A 20,540-nucleotide genomic window follows, 5' to 3' on the forward strand; every position below is an offset into this window, starting at 1 on the left:
CTGGATACAGTCAATCCATTCTTTGAAATGCATGACCTCTTCTTCCTTCCTTCTTTGTGCTGGCTACATACACTGTAATTGTGTAGGAGTTATCTAATAAAAATAATTGAAAAAAAGGGGCTCCTAGAACACAGACACACATGCACAGGCACACGCAAACGCACACACCCACACACACACACACACACACACACACACACATTTTTGCTGTCTAATGTGTTTTCAAATTACTTGTATGTAATTTTTGCACTCCACTTCAGTCCAAAGACAGAAAACAGGAATTTGCCTTCTTTGTTTTTGTTTGCATATTTTAGATAGTAATACGAAAAAAAACAGCAACACTACCGGAATAGGAAAGCGGAAGTGCAGCACCACGTGACTCCAACACTGGTTCCCGCCCGTATTCGTAATGGCCTATTATGCAGCCGGAAACAGCCGCAGAGTGACAGCTCTCTTCTCTAAAAACTCCCCGCTCGTCTGCCCGCACATCAACAAAGTGAGTTTGAGAAGGAGACATCTGAACGTCGAGTGAAGCCGAGGCTGTTGTTGTTGTTGTTGTTGATCTTACTGTGAACAACACAAGCACCGGGGGAGTTCAGAGAAGCTCGGTGCGTTTCCTGCTGGATGTGAGTGAAACAACAGAGTCTGCAGACTGCTCCTCATCCTCCGGCTGCACAGGACAGGTAGCTATCACGAATCATGTCCTTATTCTGACGTTAAATACCCCCTTATTAATATTATTATTATTATTATTATTATTATTATTATTATTATTATTATTATTATTATTATTAGGAGGTCTTGGGATGTGGACTTCCACCTTGCAATAACATGTGTCTATGATTTTCTGGAGAGTGGAGTCAATGCTTATGCTGTGATTCTAGGTAAATATACTCATGTCACTAAATATTCACAAACGTTTGTTTCCAGACTCTTGCAGCTCTACAGAGTTGTTTATCACACGTGACACTGCTCATTGTTATTTCTCTTTAAAGAAATACTCTTATTGATCATATTTACTTAAAGTTTGTTGACCACTGAGGGTCAATATGCACCTGACACCGGTGTAATGTGGAAACCTCCAGTGCAGACACAGTGAGATTGTCACGTCCAGCAGTTCAACTGTTTGAAATGTATTCTTAAATCCACAGATTCTGGATTTCACTCCCAGGTCATTCCCTAAGTCTTAAAACCTTTCCGGATGGGATATACGTGCTGATGCTTGCAACTAATGCATGATCCAAATGCAAATAGACATTTTCTTAATCTAAAAACATATTTTAGAAACAAATCAATGATTCCTGAGTCTAATCCTCAAGCATAATAACATCGCTTTATAAAGAAAATTAACAGAGCAAACTATAATGACTTTCAGCCACAGGAGGCATAATCATCGTCTCCACATGTAACTGAAACCGTCCACGCTTTGTGCCGTATGTTATTTATTTTGTCACAACGACGAATGGCTGCATATTCACTATATTTGCTGGGTAAACTGGTTTGATGGTTTGAAGACTAAACTGTGGATCTTTGTTGAACAGTAAACCCTCATATAGAAGTTATTCACACACCACAGTGTTGTGTGGCCATGGTTGTTTTTCTTTTTTTACATGTAATGAGACAGAGGCTCCAGCAGGTGGCAGTGTAGCCTTACTGCTGCAAAACCTCAGCTTGGTTGTGAACTTTGTCTTTTCTATGTGTCAGAACCATAGATGAAGGGTCAGAACTCAGTCAGCGGTTGCACAGCGATGGGAGAGTTGTGCTGTTCAAGAGATATTTCCTCTCAGGATTTGCACACACACAGTGACTCGAGCTGCTTGATGCAAAGTGACCTCAATGGTTAAATGTCTTGGGTTTTCCAAAAGTCGATTCTGTGGGGTAACTGACCCTTTGAAAGAAACATTTCAAATAAACAATAAACAAATAAATATTAACTGTACAACTCAAACTATTCGTCAACGCGCAAAAAAATCAAACCTTTATGTTGCTCCTACTTCTCAAATGTGAAAATTTGCTTTTTTTGGGTCAGTTTTCATGAAATTAAAATGTAGAGAAAAGTGTGTATAGTCAAATATTGATGTGTTTAAATTTAAAATAAAAAATTGGGAGAACAGGTGATATTGACTTTCCTGTTTTGTTGGAGCGTTATATTGCTTGTATTAGTGGACCGTCTTTATTTTGTAGAATGTCAAATTTCTTCGTTACTTGACTGGAGGCTAAACACATTGGTGCAAACTGTGAGTGGACGTGTGTTTTCAGCGTCTGAATCTGTTGGTTGAATTAACACCACGTCTCATTATTGGTTGAGTGGTGTTTGATTCAGGGCCGGTGCTTCGTCAGAGGAGTCACAGGGCGAGTCGTTAGTCAGTCATCGACCCACTGGACACAACTGTCTCTCCACCAGTCGCCTCCTCACCCTGTTAGCACAAACAATACACCAAAACAAATTAGGACTTGCTGCTTTGTGTCATCGGAGAGTCCGACAAAGATGCAACACAGAGTGAAATGTCATTAGTGAGCAGGTGGGGAAGGAGAACATAGAGCTGTCCCCTCTCCAAATAAGTAATGAAGAGGTTTCCATGGTTACCTGGTGCCCTTCCTGCATTTTCTTTTTTCTTTTTTTTTGGGGGGGGGGCCTATAGGTCAAAGCTGGCGGTTGTCAATCTGCTGTAAGTGGAGGGTTAAATGGTGGGTTGAAGGGGGAAAGAGCCTCATTAAAATTGACCAAATCCCCTTTAACACACTGCTGACATGTTACTAACAGGTTGATGTTGACGTCCATTATGAATATGATTATAGATAAACAATTTAAATCAGGCAAAGTATTTTTACTGGAATCAAAAGAAAAAAAACATTATTAAAAAAAAAAAAAATACCCAGGGGGAAATGGCAGTTTTTTATACGGTATATAATCAGAAACAAAACAATAATAAATGCAAACTCATAACAGCTTGATGAAGTGAGTCGTTGTATTTTATATTGAAGTTTTTATATGAGTAAATTAAGAGAAAAGTTTATTTTAATTTCTTAGAAGCAGACCTGTTAATGCATTGTTGAAATGCTCAGTGCTGTAATTAATAATTAATCATTGGGCTAAAACAATATTTATTCATCATCTTTATTAATCACAGCTAAAAATGTCAAACATCTTCTGATTCCAGCTTCTCAAAATTCTATTGTTCCCCCCCCTCCCGTTTTTTGTTTTATTGTAAACAATCCCTATAATAGTCATTGAGCTGAGTTGGTTACTAATCAGCTTTTCATGTGGTTTTTAAGAGAATCAGTAACAAAGACATGTGACATTTGACAGGACAGATACATGAAAGAATTATCAGTGCAAATGAAGGTCCTGATGAAAAAAGAAGTCTAACAGGTCAGAGTGGGCAGATGGTGAATTCAGTGCAATGAGCTCTGGTACCGGCGACCCTGAGACTGGCAAATAGAAGCATGTGAGCTGCATCTTGACTTCTAGCTAACTTTGGATGTGAGAAGCTGCAATGAGGCCAACAGGTGGCGCTATCACAAGAGACACTGGGTGGAAAAAATTGGTTCAGTGGGATTTTTTGTATTCTCTATAGTGGTGGACCAGTGGGGGAGCTAGAGGATGGATCATACCCTGTGATGATTATAAGGTGATGTACTGAGATTGAAGAGGAGTTGATGTGTAATTCTCAGTAAAGTGTAACTTCAGCTGACCTCAGTGTGACCACAGCTCCGATGGACCACTGTCTGGGAATGACTGCATAGGTGCAGGCTCCTTTAAATAACTGGAGGACAATGTGTTGGTGTATAGTTATGGTTCATGTGTATAATGGCTTTTAGCATTTAATGTCATAGTTTCTTCTCAGGAGCATTTGTTTTTGGTGTGTGCTGCTTTTTTTTTGCTCACTAGACATAAAACCATTTTATAACAACGTTTTCCGAATTATGAAAACATATAAATGAATGATAAAGGAAAAAATATCTTTTAAAATATCTATTAAAAATAAAATAAACCTTTGCATGTAGGTCATAAAATACAATTTTTTACATCTGCTCTGTGTGAAAAACATATGACTTATTAAGAATAAGCAGAGTCAGAATACATTAATGCTCAAATACTATTCACGCCTGCTTTCAATTAGTGATTTTTAAGAGGAGAAATAATCCGGATCGATTATTGAAAACAGGAAGTTGAGCAGCAAATGTTTTTGTTGATTCGACACAAACTCCTGTTGCTCCTCGCTGCTGTCCCATCGTTTTGTCTCAGCCTCTGGTGCTGTAAACGGATTACTGTTCGGGGGTGTAATGGTGAACACTGGGGTGTGCCCAGTGTTGTGGGACTGTCCTAATTAGATGACTGTAACCCTCATATGAGCAGCCACACTCCTGGTGGTCCGGGCCTGGGACACGCTGAGCTCAGCTTGTCGACTGGGGAGAGTGATGCAGTGTGAAAGGCCAAAGAAGAGGGTGGGAGGTGGAGGGGCTCTCAAATCCTTTTAACGCCTTTTGTCATTTATACACAGATTTATTTGTCATTAAAGAATAATGACAGCATGCGTGGTGGAATTGAACCTGACCAAATCTGCCCTAGAATAAAATGATAAAGAAAATGTTGAAAAACAAGTTAATTGAGATTTTTTTTCTTTTGCGTGGAATCACACCAAAATGTAAAAGTTCCTTCCCCCGGGTCGTGTTCCGTTCATCAATAAAACTTGAGCTGAGTTGTGTTTGTATGATCCTGCAAACAAACGACTGCAGAACTGTGCACGGGCTCCGTCTGCACTTGTTTCAGGTTTTTGCTGAAGTGTCCTTCATTAGTTAACCTTGTCCTCTGCTGCTCTCTTTTCAATTGTTCTCACCTTTAGTCGGCTCATCAGAGTTTCCTCCAGTCAACAGATGAGCTCTCATGTTTAAGTTCTCTCTCTCTTTAAAGTTTTCCCCCCATCAGTCCAGTTTAATTGAGTAAATATCATAATATAGAATGGAGGGACTACAGCCAACATGTGTGTGCGTTCAGATCGGGACTGGGTCTGCTGCTGCTGCTGCTCCGCACCATCTGTGTGAGACCTTAATAACTGGGCTGCTGATTTATTGCCTGTACTCAGCAGTGTCTTTTTGAGAGGAGCCCAGACAAAAGGCGAGACCCTCACCCCCCCACTGTTTTTAATAGTCCTTTAGGATGTGCAGGGGGAGAGAAAAGACTTCAGTAATGTGCGGGCAAAGTGAGAGAAGATTGAGTGCCTCAAATGAAAGTAGCTGGATGTGTAAGATGGCTTAAAGGACTTTTTGTTAGCCAACTTTTACATTGATCTCTTTGTTAATAACTAAGTCTCCTTATTTGTTAACGTAGCAATTGAAGAAATGCTTTGTTGTTACCATCGCTTCTAATGCCAGACGCTGTTATTTTTATTTGCTGGCCATGTTTCTGCCGCGTAAACCTCCGGTGACCCCAGCCGCCCCCCCCCAGAGGACGAGAGGTTGCTGCTGGAGTGAAAACTCGTCTTATCTCTCTTGCGCCCTCTGAAGCAGTCGTGTTTTATGGGTTGTAGCTCTTTTGTGTCCTTGTTCGCGGCCTCTCCCTGATCGCTCACACTCATTCCTCGTGGGAGTTGTTTGAAGGCCTAGAATAGTTTTGGAAAAGAAGCCCCCCCCCCCCACCACCACCTCCTTTCCTCCTTCTCTTCGTCTTCATCTCCTTCTCCTATGTTCCCTCTTTACTGAATCCCGCCTCCGTATCATTTATCTCTGCATCCCCTCTCTCCCCCTCTTTCCTCAGTTTAAGGGGGCCGTTAGGGGGCATCCTCTTTTCTCTCCCAGCTGGGTTTGTTGACACACAGTCAATCTATGGTTCTCTTTCACCTCTGCCACCCCTCTTTTTAACTCTCACCCCCCACCCTACACCCCACAGTTCGACCCTCCGCTTTCCCTGAACAGTAAAGCTGCCACAGCTGTGGACTGTATTAGCATAGCTGCTGAGGAGCGCAGGGAGGCGGGGGGGGGGGGGGGGGGGGGGGTGCTAAATATATTGCAGCAGTTACCTTTTGTTCAACAGTTGACAGGTTTAAAACATGTCAGCTCCTCTCTGTGCACGGAGCAGAAAAGGACACCCCCGTGATTTCTGTGTAACAGCTTTTTAAATATGGGACACGGAAGACAGAGGGAGAGCAAATAAAAAAGCAACTAGCTGGAAACTGGTTAATATCTAATTAGTGCATTTAAAAACAATCCAAACAAAGAGAAAAGGCATTGAAAGGAAAACAAACAAGCAGCCCCTTTTCGTTTAGATTTTATGTCTGACAATTCAAATCTCATTGGACAAATCAGAAAAACAGAAACATCACAGCCAGGAACAATGATTTCATGTTTCACTTGAATCATTTTTGTTTCTATCTCGCCGTCAACAGGTGTCGGAATGAACAGATCCAGGTCCAGCTGCCATAAAAAAGGCCCCCAGCCTCCTGCAGTCCCCAGGATAACCCGCAGCTCCACCCCCCAGGTCCGACACACCGACCCAGCAGAGAGCCAGGACTCTGGGCCGGGCCCGTATGGAAAACTACGAAAGAAGCAGGCGGACTCGGCTCTGGCCCAGGACCTCAGCAAGATGAGCGTGAGCGGACAGAACGTTCTCCCCACCAGGTGAGGACGCAGGGACTTTAAAAGCTCTACGGACATTAGAAGGGAAATGAGAAGGAGATGTAATGCTGTCGTTGATATAAAACGATGGAGGAGAGAATTTAAAGATATCGTCAAGATCAGAGAAGAAGGAAAGTCATGTCTTTTATGTTATTAATTAAACATTAACCTTATATACACTTAAATATCCAAATTCATAGAGTTGTAAATGAAACCACACAAATGAAGCCTGTGTTCACTCTCCCTGCTCTGTGAGGCCGTACCGGAGCCAAATTCTCACTTTGGTTTACTGACATGCTGATATTAAGAAGTTAACATTTGCCAAATGACACTAAGTATATAGGAGACTGATATAAATATAAGGAGTCTATGCAGGTTTTTGAGGATTCTGCCTCTGAGGAACATAGTCAAGTACAGAATTCATTTCTCTAACAATAACACCCAAGATCAACTTCCTTGTGTGATTTTTTTTCTCTTTACGCGGTTCACCTCTACTTTCCATGTAGGAGAGATGAAGAGGGGGAGTCTGACTGAAACTTGAGGCCTGAGAAATATTTAGATTTGCATGAACATGGACCATGCAAACGATTTCAGACCCGTTCAGGCGACCCCCCCCCCCCCCCCCCCCTCTTGTTATTTGGACAGGAGAGAGATTGAACAACTAACATGATATATTGTATTGTAACTATTTTTATGTTGGTGGCGGTTCCACACAGGGTTTATTTAAAGGAATAAATGAAAAGGTCTCAGGATCTGTTTGTGCGTCTTTTCTCATCCCACTCTCCAGTAAGGAAAAGACGTCCAATGACCCCATGCAGGATGGACAGTCCTCTGGGTCCCGATCTCCTCAGGGCCTCCCACCTACCTCTGCTGCCAAGCCCTCGCCCCGGGGCGGTCTGGCATCTGTGGCTCGGCTGGTGAAGCTGGGACGCTGTAAGAATGTGGTGGTGGTGGCTGGAGCAGGAATCAGCACGGCCAGCGGCATCCCAGACTTCAGGTAGGTGTGTCTGGGTTGACTCCCTCTGCACCCGCATGCTGTTCTTTCTCTGTTATTACTTTGATTGTGCTTCACTCTTCACCCTGAAGTGTAAGCCTGTGTCTCGTTTATAGAAACTGTCCGGTGTTTCAAAAAGAGGAATAAAGGACCAGTGTGTAGGATTTATTAGGATGTATTGTTAGAAATGGAATATATAATATTGATAAGTGTGTCTCCATCACCTTTGAGCCTTTTATATCTACATCAGCTCCTGCTGGTCCTCCTCTATGTTTCTACAGTAGCTCAGAACGGACTAATCAAATGTCACCTGAAGGCTTCTGTAGATTTTCTGTCATGCTTGGTGGAAGAGGCAGAGCTTACGATTATTATCATTGGTTGCAATCAACACCTTCACCACTAGATGTCACTAAATCTCCCACAATGAACCTTTTTTGCCCTGTGAAAAAACACTTTGCATCAAAACGGAAATGTAACAATGTCTGGTCGTCCATGTTTGTTTTCAGAACTCCAGGCACAGGTCTGTACGCCAACTTGGAGAAGTACAACATCCCGTACCCAGAGGCCATCTTCAACATCGACTACTTCTCCGATGACCCGCAGCCTTTCTTCTCCCTGGCCAGAGCTCTGTATCCTGGTAGCCATCGACCCAACTACATCCACTATTTCATCCGCATGCTTCATCACAAAGGCCTGCTGCTCCGCCTGTACACACAGAACATCGACGGACTGGAGAAATGTGAGTGAGCAGAAAAACAGCCAGAACTAGATGTTCAAAAAACGTACACACACATCAACATGTTTAGTCTAGATGCATAATGTGTATTATTGAATGGAGGACCTTTATAATATTTGATAACCTTCTTCACAGTATGTGGCATCCCAGACGACAAACTCGTGGAAGCTCACGGTAGCTTTGCCACAGCTTCCTGTCACCTGTGCTACACTCCTTATCCAGCTGTGGAGGCCAAGGTATGTCGGCCTCTCGGCTCCAACACCAGCAATAGTAGTAGTAAGAGTATGGATGCAGTAATATTTCCTGTATTTCTTGGTTTCCCAGCATGCTATTATGAATGGCAACGTTCCCATCTGCACATTCTGCGCCGCGACAGTCAAACCTGACGTTGTGTTTTTTGGAGAGGACCTGCCGCAAAATTATTTCCTCCACACAAAAGACTTCCCCAAAGCAGACCTGCTGATCATCATGGGCACGTCTTTGCAGGTAAACGCCAAAGTTTCTACCTATAATAGATTTCCGGAACATTAAAGTAGGTAAATGTTAAGCTCTTTTATTTATGAACACGTTGTTTCAGATCGAGCCATTTGCCAGCCTCGTGAACACGGTGCGCTCCACTGTTCCACGTCTCCTGCTGAACCGACACGCCGTGGGTCCCTTTCTGAAGGTCCCACTGCGGCGGGGAGACCACCTTGAGCTGGGCGACTTGGAGGACACAGTCCGGAGGTTTGCTGAAATGCTCGGCTGGAACGATGAGATCACAGAGCTGATGAGGAGTCAGGAAACGTCGGTGGGTTTCACCTTGAGCTCGAGCAAAACAAGTCGTAACACTTAGGTACTTGACTCTAAAGGCGTAATCTCCCTCTTCCCGTACAGACGTCTTGTGAAGGCAGAGTAATATCCGAGCATCCAGGTCAGATGGAAACGTCCGGGCCCACACCAGGGGGTCAGGGAGCAGCCAGCAGCGGCAGCGAGGAGACCGACTCGGAGACGGACAGCAAGAGCTCTGCATCATCCAACATGAGCCACTGACTTTTCAGGTTTCAGACTGATACAGGAACGTTTTGCGACAGTTTCCTCTCTGTTAAGTTCACACTAAGACTGTTCTTCAGTTTAATTTATGCATTTAAATTCATTTGTTATTTTATTAAGAGTTTGATGTTCATATGTACAAATGAAAAGGTTTTATCTACTTCAACACATTTAAAGCACTTATTATGATGTGGGTGAGTCTCAGTTAAAGCCTGATCCCTGTAAAAATAAATAAAATGTTTCTCCAAGTTTTTTTTATTCAAAAGCATCAACTTGTTTACGTCTTATATCCGCACAACATTGTATTTTAAATGAAATTTAATAAACGCATTGTGTCATTTGCATCTTTTCTGTTGCATGATTCCAAAAAACCACAAACATGAACTTATTCTCCAATTTATTAACTTTTCAGTGGACGACTGACTACATCAAATAAAAGTGGTGCTATTTACAGTTTGTAAGTGTTCAAAAACAAAAATGGATTCTAGTAACATAGTCTTTGCAGAATGTGATCAACATGCAGTTTAAATGTATCCCACAATGATTGTGCAGAAAAAACGAGGCATTTACATGTGTGAGAAAAGAATCTGATCCACAAGTGACAAATTAAAGGGAAACAACAAAACAAATGGCCACTGGATGGTTTGATAACAATCGAAATTGTGCGACTTTTATGCCTTTGCAGACATAGTGCATTGAAGCTGTTCAGCTCAAAACCTTCCTACGACACTTATAGTTGGTTTTCCCTTTAATCCGTCACAGTATCCACATTATTTCTATGTGAGGAGACAGTAGTGGTGATTCACAGGTCAAGTGAAAAGTGTGCTCATGATTTAACAACTGAGCCGTCACCACATTCTGTGATCATGAAACATGTTCTCTGGTTTAAGCAACATTCAGTTTCTTTGGATTGAAATCAGAGATTCATTTTTATTCCTTTAGCCACAAAGAACCAAAGATATTAGTTCTGAGGCCAAATCTGTTGAGTATCCTATCATGCGGCTGACTTCAGAGGCGGCACTTTATTCTTTTTAATCAAAAAGTGTACCAACAAAAAGAAATTATATATAAATATATAGACTTGGCTGGATTTTTTTATAAAATTAGCAAATATTTCAATATAGAAAACAAATTACATTACTCAAACGGATTTAACATCATGCAGATTTGGCAAGAGAAATGTAGAATTGAAAACAATTTGTTTACTAGTGTTGTACCATCCATTTAAAACAATTTGAATTCACTTCTTGCACCCAACACCTTCCAGTGACAAAACAGCGAGCCGACAAGCCCCTAATTCAGAAAGTTTCCTTGGCTACTAACTGATGTGCAGCATTCATGACAATAACACAAACTAATAAAGACTCACTGTGAGCTGCGAGTTCAAACTATCCACACCGGCTCTGCCTGATCTCTAAATATACATCAATCCTCAGGTCCATTCCGAACAGGCCCCGTGATTTTAAACCCAGGAGAAAATTCATTGTCATAAGTTCATGTTTAATATGTGTTGAATTATGTGCACTTGAATTATCTCGATATACAAACAGCAGACAGAACATGTAGCAGAAAAAAAATGAAGAAACCGAGTGAGAAACAAGAAGCACACGTGGAGGAATGTTAATTTAGATCCAACTACACTTAATAAACCAGGACAACAGTGTTTTCAATGAGAAACACAAGATCCTGCAAAATATATGATATTACCTTTATCCTCAACTCAGGGAGCCAGAACACAAGTGATGAAGGTGCAACAGTAACCACGGAGGCCTCCGATGCTTTATGGTGCATCACGCATCAAGTCGGCTTTAAAGAAGTGCTTACGGCAGCAACACAGCCCCTCAAGTCTCCTGTGAAATGAGCTGTGTCCCACTTCAGGGCTCCATCATCAGGAGTTGTTTTTCTGAACTGAAAAAGTCGCGAAAGGCTGAAAATTTGAGTATTCCATTAGATTCTCTTTGAATTAGGTTGAGAAAAGGATGATGTTTGTGCAGGCCTCTGTTTTCCACAATCCACTGCAGGTTGGTCAATTGTTTGATGTTATAAGTTTAACCATGTTGCCTCAACAGATTAGCAGAATATGACTTGACCCCATCACATTTACCTGAACATCAGAACCTGTAGTGTTAACCCTTCTCCGCTAATTTGGGGCAACTTCCTGGTGATGAACTGAACTCAAAGTGTTGAAAAGAGAAGCCGCTGTTAGTTTGGGTTTCTGTGAGTAGAAGTCAGATAAATCCTCCACAAAACTGATGGCTGTCAATTTAAATAGACTTAATTTATAGGGAGCTATCAGAACAGTATAGTGAGTGTTTTATCTGACTACAACTTAAAATGAAATGTTTTCTGATCCAGCACCTGTCCTTTTTATTTTTTGTGACTGCTCTATACTCTGTTTCTGTGACGTTTAGACTTTCTCTTTTTGAGGTTCAGCTTATAGGTTCTCTGAAGGACCCCCCTTCCTGGGTACAACCCTTCAAAAGATCCAAGCCCTTAAAATGGGACACAGCTTTAGATGTGTTGGGGCCTGCTGGGCTTATTCTGGAAAATGTGGCCTCGGATGTGCAGAGCACTAGTCAGAGTCTGATCCTGAGTTGTCTTCTGATGGGTCACAGAGCGTTTCTTCAAGAGGTGCTAACGTCCCGTCCGGCCTGACGCCCATTGGCCGAATCAGGTTCTGCCTGCAGACACACAAAATCAAAAACATCAGGCAAACACATCTGCAGCTGGATGAACAGTTGTTTGATAAGATCGCCTCAAATATAAAACTGATCCTCATCGAATTCTTGTATATTTTAATAGTAAACTAAATTTGAACTAAAATTCTATGCCGGGACCTTTTGTGTCTGGACAGTCTTAAAGAGAGATTTCACTTGTACATCTTTACTCTCTTACATCCACAACTCGAGGACCCTCACTCAACAAACCCCTCCCCCCTTCTTTATGGACACTGGCCCCTGTCGGGCCATCCTCTTTCTCCCTCTCGGTCCTCGCCCCCTCCTCTCCTGTGGCAGTTTAATAACAGGATCAGCGCTCAGCCTAATCTCCTCAAAGCCACGGCTGCCCCTTCATACTAATCCAATTATACCTGCACTTTGTGTCACCACTGCCTCCCTGATGATTTATCATCAAAGATTTAAAGAGGACCCCGTTTTCATTCATTCCAAAGATTCAAACACGAGCGGCCATGTAATTCCTCCAATTAAATTTAACTTATCCTGGGAAAAAAACGCAGGTTAAGGAGAACGTAAGGCGGTTGAATCTGAGAATATTGTAGCATCGAGTTGGTGTATTTCCAATGATGAAATCTGCAGAGGCATCACCTGTCTCCAGCCTCAGATCATTGGTCAAAGTCAGGAGAATGAGAACTAACAAGACCTAACAAACAAAAACATGAACCATTCATCTCTACCAATAATAGCAAAAGAAACCTCTGATCTGCTCCTCATCAGTGGCAGAGGGGCTGAGGGGCTGGCAGATGTGAGGGGCTGTTGGTTGTGGTTGGGTGGGGGGTGTAAAATATGTGCTAATTGGAGGATCAGTTAAGCAGTTAGGGGAGCACATTCTTGTCAGGCTTTGACCGATCTCCCCAGAGCGGCAAGTGTAGTGAGGAAGCACCTCTCGGTCTTCACCACCTCTCCTTAAAACTCCTTCACTGAGGAGGAGAAGAAAGAGGACGCAGCCTCAGAAAGGAATCTTCCTCTTCTGGCCACACGTGCCTCATTATAGCTCAACCCCCTCTTTGGCTCTACAATGACGAGGTCAGCTTTCTTATGTCTGCACATTTGTTCACCCGTGTCTCTTCCTCTTCGTCCACGTTCCATCTAAATTGCTTTGTCTAGCTGTACCTGTGTCTCAGTCCACTCCCTGTCTGGCTTTTCAGAATGAGAAGAATAAAGTCAGGCCACGTGTTATTATTAAAACCCTGAATGCGACATATAAAGGAGCCGGGACCAACAGGCCGACTGTGTACCAATTAGGTGATAATTAATGGAGAGGTGGTAATGATGTTGCAATGGCGTCCTGGCAGCTTCCATTTCCTCCAGCTGAATGCTGCTGCGTGCTGGAAGTCCAGGCCTAATTGAAGCTGCAGCTAATGGCAAGAGATTCTTCCTATGATGAATCAGTTGGCAGGGAGCGAGCTCACTGTTACTTTTGTGCAGGCATCATGCTCGACTAACGTTAGCTTCTGTTCACTAAGGAAAGGTCAACATAAATGTAGAAGGGCCCTTTGCAGAGGGAACAATAACGAATATGAATAATTTGAGCAGGGGGAGCAGCAACAGGAAAAGTTAATCATGTTACTCTTTGCCTTTGCAAAGGAAAAATAATTGTTTGTTCAAAAATTACGTCCTGTTTTTCTGTTTGTTTCTTACAATACCTGAAAAAACTTTTTTAAACCAGTCTATTCTATTTTTCATTGCACACAGATGCTCTCCACCATCACAAATCAACAAATTCCTTCAGAGCAGACATGGCAACACACACACTGTGATTTCCCTCATACTGTGGCCTCCTGTTATATACAGTATACAGTAGCATAAACCTGCCCAAACAAATCTGTGAGGACACATGAACAGGATTTCTTAAACTGATCCTCAGTGCCGTTTCTGGCCTGAATGCTAATGTCCACTTCAATATAGATGACCCAGTACATTTAGCTGATGATCTAAGTGTTGATTGAGATTCTGCAGCCTCGAGCAGAAGCTTTCTTTACCTTGACAGCTTGTCAAACATATTGACCAGTTTCTGGGCCTCGTACTCCTTCTGCTCCTCCGTCATCTCCTCGATGGGGTTCGGCATAGGCTCCTCCACGTGACCCGTGATGGGGTTGATGCTGCAGACAGGGAGGAGAGCGGGCTTGATGTGCAGCTGTGAACTAATTCACACATCATCAAGGCATAAGCACTCATAACATCAGACTGTTACTCACAAGGGTTTGGCAGTCTTGTATTCTTCTGTGTCCGAGTCTTCATCTTCGGAGTACTGAGTCTCTCCTCTCCCTCCTGCAAGAAGTCCTCGAGCCACCAGGAGTCCTGCTGCATTTCCATATCCTGTGTATTTCAGCAGGTTGTCCACTGGAAGAGGAAACCATGAAGACACAAGGGTTTGATATTATATATAATGTTCAGTTAAATAAATACAGCAGTCTAAACTAAACTACAGGCATATTATCCCCTGTTCCTCCCTTGATTTGACGACCACTTGCCCCTGCTTACCGCTCTCTTTGCAGAGAACGAAGAGAAACTCTGCAGCCATCTGCTTCACACCCATGTCCACATGAGTCATAAGGCGAACCAACTTGTTTCTGACCGTGGTGCCAATCTCTGGCCGGACTTTCACTTCTTTCAGTGGGGGGAGCACCTGAAAATACAGAGATTTCCAACAGTTCAGAATCAAGTTTTTCTGCCATTTTAACCAAGCTGTTAAACCCAGTCACAGCTAAATGCACACACACTTTACCACACTATTACAATCTATAACAGATCAATATCTCGTTATCATACCGGTGAGTTTTTAATGTGTTGCTCAGACACTAAAGCAACTCATATGACCATTTTCCACATTCAAGAAGCAACTCAAATAGCTCAGGTCTGTGACTGTACCTGAGTTTTGATATATCTGCGGAATTCTCTGTGTTGTCTGGATCCTTCAGTCATAAGGCTGAGCACCGGAGTGAGCCCCTCTTTGTAGTTGGAGCCCTGCTTGTAGTGACACAGACAAAAAAGACTTCACACGCGGCACGAGCTGAAACGCTGGATTAATGTCCACCAGTAATACACATGGTTTAAATGAGGGAGATGGAGGGAAAGACAGAGGACAGGTGAGAAGAAGAATATACATGAAGTAAGAAAGACGAGAGAACACCAGATACATCGTGTCACATTGGTGTGACAGCTGTTTAGGATAATTTAACTGTATGTGTCCAATTAAGAGATCAACCAGGGACTTAAACTATGTTTCCTATTTTTCCTTTGATAAAATATAAAAACCTGCTGCATGTGAGAGTCCTGAAATGCATTATAGTTTACATGCAAAATGTTTCTGTAATGTTCTATACTGTCAATTTCAATTGGTGTAAATATCCTTGCACTGTAATGAAGTATATTCCACAAACCATACAATTATTTAGGATGCATCACAGTTTTGGATTAACTATCGACGACACATTAACACAAATAATGTAACAAGTAATGCGCACATGTTCAGACTGTGAGCTACAGTCAGACTCTGAGCTACAGTCCTCCCTATGTTCACTGCAGAGGAGGAACTTTACCTTGTCGATCCTTTTCTCCATGAAATCCAGTAACATCTGGACTGCATCCATGTTTTTCCCACCATATTTCTCATGTCCACCCTGGACAGGCACTTCGATTAAGACATCCAGGCAGGACACGGGCAGGTTGTTAAGTAAGTTGACAGCATGGCTGGTAATAAAAAAAAAAAAACTTTTAATACTTTAACATTCTTCCACAGGATAGAATCAAAAAGGTTTGAGAAGTTAATAGAATCAATAGTTTAAAGCTGCGGATCAGTTTGCTTGAGAAGAGTCAAAGACCCTGATGCCAAAGGACCATGAGCGCATATTGTTTTAAATCTACATTTTAGAAGAGCTGGTCAGGATCTGCCTGATGACTTAACAATGTGATCTCCTCACTTCTCATGATAACTTCTCTAACACACATTTGTACCACATTGTTTAATCCGACAAAATGCAATGTTGTGCAGACGGCTACAGAGGGGTAGAGAGATACTAGGTTTCAAATAGTTTTCCATTCAGTACTGTGCTGCTGTGTTTGGTACAAAGGGGAATATGTGAGTAAAGCTGAAAGTAAAATATGCTGTGTTAATTAAAACCCAGAGTTTGAGACCAATTTGTTAAGCATTGATTTGATTATCTCAGTATACTTAGACATGATATGAAATGGAAATGTGTGTGGTTAAAAGCTGACTTATAAACTGAGATTTTCATTTTTCTGGTCTAAAATAAATGTTCCTCCTGTGAAAGAAGTCCCACATTAGCCAATAAGAGATAATTGGTGAAACTGTGGTGCAAGAGTGGTGCAAACGGATTTAAATAACAAAAAGACTAAAATAAACGACAGACTAAATTTGGAAGTTGAATTTGACAAAATAAATCCTAATTAACTCAACGCATTGTAACTACATAAAAACGACTTGTCCTCCCCACAGCCCCAATTTCGACGTAGACAAGATCTGTTACTTATTCACATTTACACAAACCACCACTATGTTAATTGTGGTCATTGGGCCAAAATCCCATGAGCAGTTCAGCCGCCAGTCTGACAGGTAATGAGGAACATCAGTCACTTTTACGTGACACTGTTTGAGTTTGAATCCGGGGCCATAGATTCTTTGCATTCCTGCATTAAATTACCTTTAGAATAAGATACTGCTGCCGTATAACGACCGCTAAAAGCATTTAGAAGATGAAACACCCAATAAGGCTCCAGAGAAACATCTTTGCTGTGGTGTTTTTCCCACGATACTGAAGTCTACCAGAAATCAGTCTTCATTTGTAGTGAGCTGCTAATTCACAGCTGCTCAGTGGAAACTCAGTGCTTGTGGAGAGTGGGTGCTTACATGCGAGTCACAGCAGGGGATGTTCCAGTCAGTACACAGATCAGGTTATTTCCCTGTCCTTTGTCTGTCTGTGTGCGTTTCTATGCAAATCAGTTTCAAATGACGTTTGCCAAATATCTTGGCTGTTGGTCTTGTGTCTCTTTCACAGGTCATAAAGTGCAGAGTGCCTCCATTCAACGTTGCAGCTCTCCTACCTGTGGGCCTCCTCTGTTTTCTCTTCCGTCTCAGTCCTCAGCATCAACAGATGACGAAGGATGGCAGTGATTAGCCGCAACTGGTGATCGTCCTCCTGACAAATAAAGGAGTTTTAAAAACAATAATATCAAGAACGCTGTTTTATTGTGAAGAAAATAAAAAAGAGTTAAGCAATAAAGTAGAACATGTTCAAACTACAAGGATAGGACCCTAAAAGCAAATGCCCAGCTTTAAAAATAGGAACTTTAATATTTTAAGAGGTGGTCTAAAGAAAGGTAGGACCAGAGGAAAGCATCGTTCTAGGGTGAAAGCTTTTTCTTGGGATCTTTTAATTAGTAAAAGATGACCGAGGAGAGCAGGGTCCTACATGAGTCTCAGAGGTTAAATCATATAAAGCCATTAGGACTTACACTGTGTTAGCGGCTGCCTTTGTAGTCGTGTGGGCCTTTCAGTGCCAGTTGCATGAAATGTAGCAAGTTTGAAATATCTTCTTAGACAAGAGTTCCAAGTTTAATTCTCATAATCTTACATCTACTGTAACTACAGACTATTACTACAATACTGACATATGGTCTAACAGTGTATTTTTCATATCTCCTTTAATCTTATTCACAGGAAAAGAAGATAACATTTCTGACCTGTTTATTAAAGAGAGAGCGAGTGTGTCAAGTGTAAGGTGCTGGATCCATTTCAGGGAGTGGCACCAGTCTAACCATATCTGTGCTTTCAAATGTTACATTATGATTGAGTGGAACTTTTGTAGGACAAGTTTAATATGGAGACATATAAATGGCTTGTATTTCACCCTGTATTTTGTTTTAGGGTTAGGGTTAGTAACATTTATCAGGTTACTGCATCATTTTAGGGCTCCCTAACTGAACCTCAAATTTTCTTTGGGGACACTTTGAGTTATTGTAGGTAGAAAAGCACAAGTGTGATTAATAACATTAAAGGTGGTTGTGGACCATTTATACAAATCTGTTCATGAAGTCTCTCCCGAACGTCTCATAATTATGTCTCACGGACTGACGCGACTGCCCTGGCCTTTTAGGTGACACACTGCTCACAGCTTCATTAAAGGGATTGTGTGTAAACTGAATGATGAGGTTAGGTTTTAAGTGTGTTTAATGTCATACGTACATTTCAGAGATTCATCTGACCAAGCCTTACTGACTGTGAGTGAATTAACAGTGAGCAGTGCCTTCCTCAGAAGGATGCTACAAGAAACTAATGGTTGGTGAGACATAAATGGCGTTTGTGGGGAATCGAATATATGATCTTTGTGGTCCTAGAAAGTCTAATCCATAATTGAGCAAATGACAGAGCCAGAAAAACATATATTCTCTGCTCCGTCAGTGTAAACCCTGATTGGTGATGAGCAATGGGAGCTCTTACTGTAACATTACACAGCTTTACAACCCGCGACACACTCACCTCACCAGCGTCACACAAAGTGAGGTTGAACAAGGCCTTCAGTGCCTCCATTGCTCGCTCGTTGTCCTCTGCAGGCATGGGCAGGGCCTGCGGATCTGGAGGAGCAGCCTCATAGGGGCCGACCCAGCGCACATGCAGGGTGTGCTCCAGGACCTCGGTCAGTAGCTTCACTGCGTGCCTTTCTATCCTCAGAACCCCTCTGATGTCAGGACGCAGGGCAGAGAGCAGGAAGAGAAGGCGCAGCGTGAACAGGCCCACCTCGTGGTGCCATGTGCGGGCCGTGCGCAGGCTGGCACAGAGGCCGTTGACCAGCTGCACGTCCACACTGACCTGCTGAGCTGCCGGACTGTTGAGAATCACGTTGCTGAGGCACTTCAGGGCCTCCACCACCACCCGCTCCTCCTCCTCTGAAGTGTCTCCCTGCAAGCTCGTCTGGTCATCACCTCCTTCCTCTGCCGCACACAGCCTCGCCAGCCCCCCCAGAGTCAGCATGCCTTCCCTGGTGGCTACGGGTGCGAGGACACGCTTGTCTCTGGACAGGATGCGGAGGGACTCCAGGCATGTCTTCTGACAGCCGGGCTGCACCTGCCTCCCCAGCACTGACAGCAAACTCTGACACAGCTTCTGTAGAGGAAGCAAGTGGAGAAACACTCATCACAACGAGACAGGACCAGATCTGGGTCATTTAGAAAGGAGATTAACGGGGCTTACACTCCGCAGGGCTTCTTCCTGTGGGTCAAACGTGAAGATGTGTGTGTTCTGAAACAGAAACGATGCACATTGGTGAAACAGACACACATACACATATGAAACACGTCTTATCAAACATGTGTGGTTTTCATATGTCATACAACACAACACACATGACACACTAGTCCTAAAGGGCCTCAGCCTCTTCCAACTACACATACATGTCAATAAGAACATGAGAGAACCAGCTGAGATTTGCTAACACTGCTGATCCTCTGACAGGCAACATTAGCATCACCAGCTCTCCATGGCTGCTGTGAACCACATGCTACAGACACTTCGGGCTCATTCATAGTTTTATCTGCTGATGTATCGAGGACGCAATCATCACATGTCGCTTGCTTTCATTTGGTTGAGTTTTGCCAACAAAGTGTTTAGCTACCTCACGGCTAGCCTAGCTGCCCGGCTAGCTGGCTAGCGTTAGCGCTGCGGTTTGTTTTGGTTGATGTAAAAGGAAAAAGCGGAGCCGCTCCTCACCTCTCGGTTGTACTGACGCATAAGCTCCTCGGTTTCCTGCTCGTTGTTCGATTCCAGTTGCGACAGGATGGCGTTTAAATCCATGGTGAACACAAACGATGGACAAGTAGAGCAGGCAGCTGGTTATTGGCGTTACCGGCGAGTGTTGTGAAGCTAGCGAGCTAGCTGCCTGGCTAGCCTGGAGAGGGAGGGAGGGAGGGCGTGTGTGTGTGTGTGTGTGCGTGTGTGTCACCATCAGCTGCTCTCCTCTGAGTTTATTCAATGTAGTACAGTTATACAATATACATAAATATCTCATATTCCACACACCAGTGTACTTACTATATACTATTTACTATACTTTATACTACTGCACAAAATACAGCATATCTCATCTTTGATACTCCCATTACTGTATCTTGAGGTGAGGTTACTTTATTTGTACCTGAAGGTAGATTTGTTTTGCAGCCAACAAAAGAGGAGGCATCCACCCAAACACAATTCAAAATGATAATACACAGAAAACAAGATCACAAAAACAAAAAGTGCTAACATGCTTCACTAACAATAGAAAAACTATTTCTGTAGCGTTTGGTTTTATCCCTTGGGACGTGAACCTGACTCAGTCTGTTTCTACCCATCACCAAACCATAACAACAAAGAAAATGATAAAACAGACTCAATACAAGCCTAACAAAGTAATGTCAGCATGGTTTTGTCCAT

General features: G+C 42.7%; 2 protein-coding genes across 3 annotated transcripts; one reads left to right on the forward strand and one right to left on the reverse strand.

Annotated features, from left to right (window-relative positions):
* Positions 1 to 431: 431 nt before the first annotated feature.
* Positions 432 to 9,715, forward strand: si:dkey-103i16.6 (uncharacterized protein LOC557125 homolog). The gene is made up of 8 exons (XM_062389593.1): positions 432 to 683; positions 6,387 to 6,618; positions 7,403 to 7,612; positions 8,116 to 8,348; positions 8,481 to 8,581; positions 8,670 to 8,831; positions 8,923 to 9,135; positions 9,222 to 9,715. The coding sequence occupies exons 2-8, from the start codon at positions 6,395 to 6,397 to the stop codon at positions 9,375 to 9,377; spliced, it is 1,299 nt and encodes a 432-aa protein (XP_062245577.1). The 5' UTR covers positions 432 to 683; positions 6,387 to 6,394; the 3' UTR covers positions 9,378 to 9,715.
* Positions 9,716 to 9,759: 44 nt separating this feature from the next.
* Positions 9,760 to 20,028, reverse strand: ric8b (RIC8 guanine nucleotide exchange factor B). Of its 2 annotated transcripts, none has more exons than XM_062389585.1 (10): positions 19,839 to 20,028; positions 19,323 to 19,370; positions 18,612 to 19,235; positions 17,177 to 17,271; positions 15,655 to 15,805; positions 14,984 to 15,079; positions 14,597 to 14,741; positions 14,311 to 14,455; positions 14,095 to 14,214; positions 9,760 to 12,058 (listed from the first exon to the last, which is right to left on the reverse strand). In XM_062389585.1, exons 1-10 carry the CDS (start codon positions 19,920 to 19,922, stop codon positions 11,950 to 11,952), a joined length of 1,617 nt encoding a protein of 538 aa, XP_062245569.1. In that variant the 5' UTR covers positions 19,923 to 20,028; the 3' UTR covers positions 9,760 to 11,949. The 2 variants fall into 2 exon arrangements, with proteins under 2 accessions (XP_062245569.1, XP_062245568.1); XM_062389584.1 differs by having other exon boundaries at positions 14,984 to 15,082.
* Positions 20,029 to 20,540: the final 512 nt, after the last annotated feature.

Source organism: Platichthys flesus, chromosome 6 (assembly GCF_949316205.1).
Source record: "Platichthys flesus chromosome 6, fPlaFle2.1, whole genome shotgun sequence".
NCBI lineage: Eukaryota > Metazoa > Chordata > Actinopteri > Pleuronectiformes > Pleuronectidae > Platichthys > Platichthys flesus.